Here is an 8908-nt window from a genome sequence, read left to right as displayed (position 1 = left end):
CCCGCCACATTACTTGGATCTGTCAAGAAAATAAATTATTAACGCTTTTTAAGCTTTCACGAATAAATTATTAAATAAATAGAAAAATAAAAAAGAAATTAATACATTTTTACTAATATTTTTTAATTAATATATAAGATATCCCCAGACTTTCCGTACAGACTTCAACAGTATATTCTATAAGCCGAAATAATTAAGAAAAAAAAGATAAGTATAGATTCTAAAATGCTTTAAGTTATAAAAGTTACAAAAATATGCTGCAGAATAATATGTGTAACAGAAATCTGCAAGAGACTATTTGACCTAAAAGTTTATACATGCTCGTCCTACAATTGAACCGACGTTGAAAAACTTTTTCGAACAGTATATAGATTTTCATATAACTATACATGATCGAAACAAAAATAGAAAATGTCGCTTCTAGTAAATGTAGCCTGTCACTCTTACATTAATAAATTTACATTGATACCAAGCTTATATTGACATGGGTAAGCAGCATTTTGAAATGCAAACTTAGACTCGTAAAAAAATTGTTTTGTGCTGATTTCATATATATTATTATAACAACTTTTTAATAAATAATTTTAAGACCTATTTGTTTATATAACATTTTTTCTTATTTCAGCTTAAATATACTGTAAAGGTCTATACAGAAAATCTGGGAATATCTTGCATATTAATAAAAAAATATATTTATAAAGATGAATTTAATAAAGTATATTAATAAAAGTATATTAATGTCTATTTCATCTTTTTATAATTTTTTAAAAGAGTCACGCATATATTTGCTTATATTCGTACTTCAGACTTCGGGTAATCGGTCGCCTCGGAGATCGTGTTAATGCAATCCTCGTTGAAGGTAGTTAAAGAATCCGGAAACAGTTGGAAGTAACCAACACGAGCCAAAGGATTATTCGGCGCGTGCTGCGAAGTCACCGTGAGCGTGAAGCGCGTGAATTGTTGTAGTCTCTCATGTGTTTGTAATCCTAAAACATCACAAATCAATTATAAAAGAGACAATTTATAATTTTTTTTTATTTTTTGCATTTACCGAATCTTTCTCCCGTCTTCTATATCTCACTAATTTTTTTATACAATCTTTTAGATATGTACAACCTTGCAAGTTAATTGTATGAATTGCATTCGGAATGTATCCGTTGTTCTGTCCGCTGATAAGAATCCTGTAACCACCATCGCCTGCCGTCCTGCTCGCGGAAGTTTGTTCCACCGTTGGTCTCATGGGACATCCGGCGTGAGTCACGGCGAGAAGACACGCCGTCAACATTAGAAATAACATTTTGGAATGTCTGGAACATTTTATAAATTTCAAAAGTTATTCCCAACTTGCTTAAAGCAATTTAAAGCTACACATAAAACATAAGGTAATAAGATATAATTAATAAATTAATCGGCCAATCACAGTTATAGAGATATAAGACAATAACGTAAATAGTAGCAAATCTAAAATATTGATTTGTTTTCTGCTTAAATATTTTGTGTACCATAGCCTTTAGACTCTTCATGCATTTAAAATTTGTTAAAGCTATCTATAATTACTCAACAGTGTTCATTTTTATAAGATATATGTGATTACCACATCTTTTTATTATGCAATTTTATCATATGTTCTGCAAAAATTCTCTATAATACAGTACAATCATTGTTATTAAATTAACAATAAAAACAAGGACTACGAGCCATTTAGAAACTTAGGTAGATACAGATCTGAAAATAATTTTGTTGGACCATCAAAATTATGTAGGAAACTTAAACATAATGGGAGTAATAAAAAAGTTTTAACATTCTAGCAACCATTTTTTAATCAGTTTAAGCATACTATATAATTATTTTGATGGTCCAATAAAATTATTTTCAGATCTGTATCTATCTAAGTTTCTAAATACTTTAGCAAAATCATTCTTTCCAAGTAAATCCATACTTCAATATTCATATGAAATCTGTAACACGAGAATGACATTTTAATGTTAAAACTTTTTTATTACTCCCATTATGTTTAAGTTTCCTACATAATTTTGATGGTCCAATAAAATTATTTTCAGATCTGTATCTACCTAAGTTTCTAAATACTTTAGCAAAATTATTCTTTTCAAGTAAATCCATACTTCAATATTCATATGAAATCTGTAACACGAGAATGACATTCTGCTGACTTTGTCCTTGAATTCACGCCTCGCTTACTCTGCTAAGAAAATTGCTGCAATTGACAGCGTCGCGAAACCGTGCGAATCTTAGCTGATCTTAATCGCTATTGTCAGAATCCATCTGTAAAGCGACGAATGAACACAGTCGTATGATCCGAATTCCACCGACCTGTTTCGACCGTTATTGTTAGACTTGATTCGAAACGATAAATCGCACTCCACAGAAACATCTTGTACTACATAGGACCACAAAACGGCGATGCATAATCGCGAGTGGATCGCGAGTCGAGCATGATTTCGCAAATGCGAATGGAGAACGGAGATTGTAATTGCGGAGATGCAAATTGCAATTGGGAAATCGTTACATTATAAATGGACGACGGAAGGAGAAGATCCGGAAATTTTTTATTCTTTTTGAATTAAAAATATAATCGTGATAATATTTTTTCTGCAATTGATAAAACTGACATTTTCAACTAATAAATTAAAAGTTTTTCTCCTTTTTTTATTAATATTTATGTAAAATTGTGCTGATAGAACCCGCGTGATTAAATCTGTTTGGAACAATTTTGAAATCGATCGTGCGAATTCATATAATCGTGTGATATAATATAATAGTAATTGTGTTACATAATTTGCGACTAACGATGCTCAATTTTCTCAGCGACAATGGAGAAGCGATTTTTTTCATTTTGTAGAGAAGGAATCGTGAGAATGCTAATTACTGTCTCCGGCAGGACTCTCCCATAAATAAATTCTGCGAAACGGAAAAGAGATTGATCATAATTACGTTTCAATACATTTATAATTAGGCGAATTTTTCTTGTGTTTTTCCTTTTTTTTTTTTTATCAAACTATTGTTTATTCCTTTGTGTGTAGATGTTTGTCGTGATATTTTATGATCGCCAGAAATTTATAATAAATCAAGATTATACGATCCGTGACCCCAAGTGATCCATGATCAAGACACTTGGTCAGAACTCACACTCCGATTACTATAATCAATAGACATCTTTGCCATACTAGACAAGCAGAAAGTAATCAAGACGATGTAATGAAATCTGATTGCCTTAAGATATGCATTTATCCATTATAAAATGCTAATAAAATAAATTGAAATAGTTAAAGTCTGAACATATAATGAATATCGTTAAAGTAAAAGAAGATATAAAAAGATAAAATTATATGGAAGCAACATTAAAAAAAAACAATTTATCGAAATACATATAAATTAAAGGAGATTGAATCTAATGATTATAATCGACGAGAAATGAAACATGTTTATTTTTTAAAATGAAAGTTCTGTATGAAACACGTGAATAAACACGTGTTAAACATAAAAACAAAGATACGTGCGAGTCTTTCACACGAGTTTTGAAATGTTATTAATACTAATAAAATAAATTAAAATAAAAGCCTGAATAATGTATAGCGTTGAAGTAACAGATATATCTAATGTATAAAAAAGATATTAAAAAATATAAAAGTACATGGAATGGAAGAAACATTTAGAAAAAACCACTTATCCGAATATAAATGAAAGAAAACTAAACAAGTAATGATTACTTGCAAAATAAAATATATTTATTTTTTTTTAAGAGCTTTGAACGTACACATGTTAAACATAAAAAGAAGGATACGTGCAAGTCTCTCGGATAAACTTCGCGACGTTGTTGCAACCACGTGCGGAGTCGAAGCGCGTGCCGCATATGTCCGCGTGCATATTCCGCGCTTAGTGCATCTGATTACAGTTGAATAGCTGGAAGAACTAGGTCGGGACTTGTGCCAATCCGCCTCGACCGGCTTTCAAGATCGGCGCTCGCGAGAAGCGTGTATGTAAGTAGCTGTAGGTTTCTAGAACGCCGACTCGGCGAGACGAACGATGCAAGACGACGAGAAAGAGCGGGCAGTGCACGACCCTGTAGGGCCGGAAATTGCAGAGCACAGCGCCCGAGAGATTCATCTTCCGTATTCTCGGTATGTAGTGCGATCCGTTCTACCTATCACGCGCTCCGGATACGGAAGCGTCCCTTCATGAAATTCGATGTACAAGATGTGCGAGAAATTCGAGAATTTCGTGTTCCTTGAAATCTCGAAGAGTATCGTCGTATCGTGTGTAACATAAAATGTACCGCGCGGGAGAACGCAGTGAGGTGCTTAGACAACCGCAAGTTTTTACGTTAAGAAGATCGTGAAAGTGAAATACTCCTCGCGTGTATATCAAGCGCTCCACTTTTAATTCCTGCGATAAATTTAATCGTCATTAAATATAATTATGATCTCCGGCAAACGATAAAAAATAACCAAGTTTACTTAATAATCTGTACATTGCAATAATCTCTGCAAAATAAATTAAAATTGAAAATGTGTTAATACTTGTACTTTAAATAAATTATATATGTATATATAAACATTGTGTAAATAACATTATATTTTTATTTGACAACGTATTTTATAGTTTATTCACTTTTTGTTATTAAAAATGAAATTATTTTCAAAATCATTGACAAAAATTTCAATTTTTTTGTACAAGTATTTTAAGTAGATTCAAGGCGATTTATGCAAAATTTCAATATAATGTAGAGGATAGTGTTTTCTGTAAATAAACAAAGAAATAAATTTTATTTATTTACAGAAAAATTAATCTTTCAATGAAACTTTAATAAATTATCTAGAGCATTTAAAATATTTCTATAACAAAATTGAAGTTTTGTTATTACTTCTTAATTATATTTCCATTAGAGCACACTTCCGTTTTTTATTGAAATATAATTTTTAGGTTCTAATCGTTGCTAAGAAAGAGAAGTTTTTTATATTACTTTTAAATATGCTTTTTAAATAAACTGTAATTTTTTATAATTTTTTCATTGTTTCAAAAATATTTGTAATATATCCTTTGGACACATAGCTTGATAATTAAGCGCTTTCACGAGAATTTTATTTATATATCTGTGTTCCTTACCACGTGGTCTTATTCTTGCTTTTTTAGCAGGATTTGTAATAGATTTCGTGATCAATATTCACTTTCACGGTTTCATCTTGCTTGTGTATCCATTAATCGTAAATTTCACATCGAAATTATGTAGAGCTCGATGATGGCTGCGATAGCTACTGCTCCGCATGTATACACACATGAAAACTGATGCATATATGATGTACGGTCAAACTTGTACCCTCCATTATATTATATCCCTACCCGCGAATGCTTGCGTGGGTGAGTTTACGCGTGTCGCAGAATGCCCGCAATTAGCGAAATAATTAATAGTATGGGCACTCAACACGTTGATCCATGATCCACCTCAATCTGTATTCCGTATTTAGCAAATTTATTAGAAATGTGTAAATTTCCTCTGTGATTAATTAATTTTTATTTGTGCGTTTTTTGTATTAAAATATTTTATTATTGTCGTATTTTATTTCTAGTACGATAAGATTTATTTTAGTTATTGCACATTTATATGAATAATGATTTATACAATGCATCTTTACTCGATCATATTTCATTTTTTCCAGTAGACATGTAATAAATTAAATTATCTTTTCTTTTTCCGTTACGTATATTTAAATTTTGTAATACATCACTTTTAACAAATTGCGCCTATGATTAATTACATGCGTTAAACCATTAATTGAACTGTATTTTTATTCCCTGCAATATTGCCAACGCAAAGACACTCTTTTCCATTCTATAAATCAACAATACATCTTTAATGATATTCAGTTTTATATTATTTCTAAGAAATCATCTATACTAAAAAAAATTTAGTGATGCTAATTAGTAAAGAGTAAAGGTGACAGCTGTACAAACTTTATACATAAAGTTAATGTATGTAGTTTAATAAGTTATTTTATATAAAATTGCTATAAATAAAATAGTTGCAATAAATAAAATAATTTATTTAACTATGTACATTAATTCTGCATATAAAACTTGTATAGTTGTCACCTTTATAGTTCCTCACCCTTACAGAAATAATCTAACATTAATCAATTTATTATTGTAAGACAGTAATTAATTACTTATTTGGAGTACACTAAAAGTACTGAACAACAATGCTTTCACACTTAAAATAAGTAATTAATTACCGTCTTTTAGTATTAGATTTTTGTAAAGGCACTATGTCTTTTTCTTTGAGTGTACTATAAATACGATCTTTAATTAACTTGTATTTATTTTCTATAATATTTTTAGCATAATAATATTTTATAATACTTAGTAAACTGTATTTATCTTAAACGTGATTAATCATCTTTTTATTAATCATTTACTGATACGTTTATTTTTAGAACAATTCTGCAATGAAATCGTTCTTCATTACTAACAGATTACTGATTACAAATACATCTAATTAGTTATTTTGCCGCTACTAGTGTTGCCATGATAATAATTGACATGGTTTAAATTCATGAGTCATGTGTCTTCCGTTAGCACAATTCGCTATTAGAGATCTGCGACGTCTGTATTCCCCGTACGACTTGACCATCTTTCAACTTTAATGAGCCATAATATAGATGAACATAGTTATTCAAGTCCCCAGCCTGTGATTCATTACATAGTGCAGTTTCAAATCATTATCACGCATGATCACGCGATATCGCGTCAAATTGATCACGTTCAATTAATCTATTATGTTTGACTACGTTGCCTCTGAGCGATAATCACTGATTTGCTGTGATGGTCGGTTTAACTAGCTGAATCTGCGATTTATTAAAATTTCAACTTGCGAAGCTTTCGGGCGCTTATGTTTGAACAGGCCGTCTCGAAAATTGCGTTTGCCATTTAGCCATAAAAGCAGCGCACCGACATTGCTTTTATTAATTCACAGCTATTTCACGGTGGACGCTGATCGATACCATCCTACAGCCGTTTTGTTAAACGTCCCACAGCTACCTTTTATTCCTTAAACACTAAGCTCCATTGAGAGCGTCCGTCAATTAAATTTATTGTAACAGCAATATACATACTTTACCATGCTATGTCCGATCCGCTTAGCTTGTACAAAGCGTACTTTGTTCACTGCACGATTAATGCACCCACGTAATATATGAAAAATTACTTTGGGAAGACGCATTTGTATCATTAGCAAAAGAAAAATGGAAACTTGGCCGATTGACGAGCGGATCCTCGTCAGACATAATTCGCGGAATGACGAACGTTGCGGAGAACAGCTTCTTTTATGAAGCCTTTCACGCGCTTGCAAACCTCTATGGCTTCGGGGTGTCTTACCCACGGTCAAATCTAATTGCTTGTCACGACGGAATAACGTGATCAGCAATCGTAACTCTTAAATTAAGTTATTATTTAAAAAGAGATTTGAATTTAAATTTTCGGGATTATTTGATATCTTCACATCAATTTTTAATAATTAGATTTGAACTAATGAACTATTTAATTAAATAGCAATAAAAAATTAGGATAAATAATTATATCTAGTGTTATAAAAAAATAAAGACTAAAATTTTTCCATTTGTAGTAGATAAAAATATTCAGAGTTTCAATTGAGCAAAACTCTCTTATCAATGTTCCACATGCAATATTTTACATTTCATGTATCTAAATGGTTATGCATGCAAAATGCATCCAATTATTCGAAATTTGAATTTCATAATATTAACTGTATTAAAATTGAGAATAAATTTTCATAATGTCAACATCATTAAGCATGACACGAGATTAATTGTATTGATCAATCCGAGGTAAACAAGGTTCTTGTTTAAATTCACAATACACACACACACACACACACACACACACACATGTATATACACTGAAAAAAATTTCTGATAGAAATATACGAGTCAGAAAATTCTGATCATGTTAATCAGAAAAAAATTGATCATTTGAACTAAAATTATAATAGATTTAACCAGAAAATTCTAATTTATCCATTTTCAACACTGTTTAATAAAATTTATAGTGTCAAAATTATATTTAATTTAAGTTATTTTTAATCATTTCTATAGATCACTATTGTTCAACATGTTATTAATTTAACTAAATCAATGATATTAAACAATTTAACTAAAAAAAATGTATTAAATTTGAATAAAATTCAATTTATTATTTACTAAGTACACATATCAATATGAACCTTGTTTACTTTAAAACTAAGTACAATGAAATTAATTAATTTACATTTTAAGATACACACTTGGAAGTTAAAAATAACAAAATGTTATTTAACTCAAGGGATTAGATTGCCATTGCTTTTTTTATGTCCAACAGTGAATCAGAACTCTAATTAAAACCGTACTCTTTTTTTCAGTGTATATATTATATAAAAATTGTGAATTTACTTTTATATATATATATATATATATATATATATATATATAGAGAGAGAGAGAGAGAGAGAGAGATATCAGTGTGTTTGCGAATATATTATTATGTAACCAAACTCCACAATAGACTGATTAGTCACAGAATCGCCTACGTGACACGTTTCGCGACACATCCGTTCGATTCGATTGTGCAGTTGAGCAGATCGTGAGCAGAGATCGTGGTTTACTCACTGGCAGATATACAAGACACTCGTGAATGTTCTCGCTAGTCAAACCGATGGATACTGATGGAGAAATCGGCGGATGTCATGTACTCCGTTTCCAGTGAACCGACAGTATTCCGGAGAATTTTATCGCGAGTCACGGGGTCAGTTTTGGGTCAGTGTATATCGCTAACGACGCCTTAAAGATAATGCGGAAACGTCCACGATAAACACCAGTGGTGCGTCCAAAGATATGCGAAT

The 8908-nt window shown here is 30.9% G+C and overlaps 1 protein-coding gene across 1 annotated transcript in view; it reads right to left on the bottom strand.

Moving 5' to 3' along the window:
* Positions 1-7241, bottom strand: part of fat-spondin (extracellular matrix protein f-spondin) — a 14560-nt gene extending 7319 nt beyond the window's left edge. Inside the window, 5 exon segments of the mRNA XM_018519639.1 lie at position 1; positions 3-19; positions 802-986; positions 1117-1307; positions 7128-7241. The exon segment at position 1 is cut by the window's left edge and continues 171 nt beyond it. Coding sequence (XP_018375141.1) covers position 1; positions 3-19; positions 802-986; positions 1117-1307; positions 7128-7234 — 501 coding nt within the window. The 5' untranslated portion in view covers positions 7235-7241.
* Positions 7242-8908: the final 1667 nt, after the last annotated feature.

The sequence above is a fragment of the Trachymyrmex cornetzi genome, unplaced genomic scaffold, assembly GCF_001594075.2.
Source record: "Trachymyrmex cornetzi isolate Tcor2-1 unplaced genomic scaffold, Tcor1.1 scaffold83, whole genome shotgun sequence".
Taxonomy (NCBI): Eukaryota; Metazoa; Arthropoda; class Insecta; order Hymenoptera; family Formicidae; genus Trachymyrmex; species Trachymyrmex cornetzi.
Note: the sequence above shows the minus strand (reverse complement) of the source record. Positions and strands in the feature narration are given on the sequence as shown.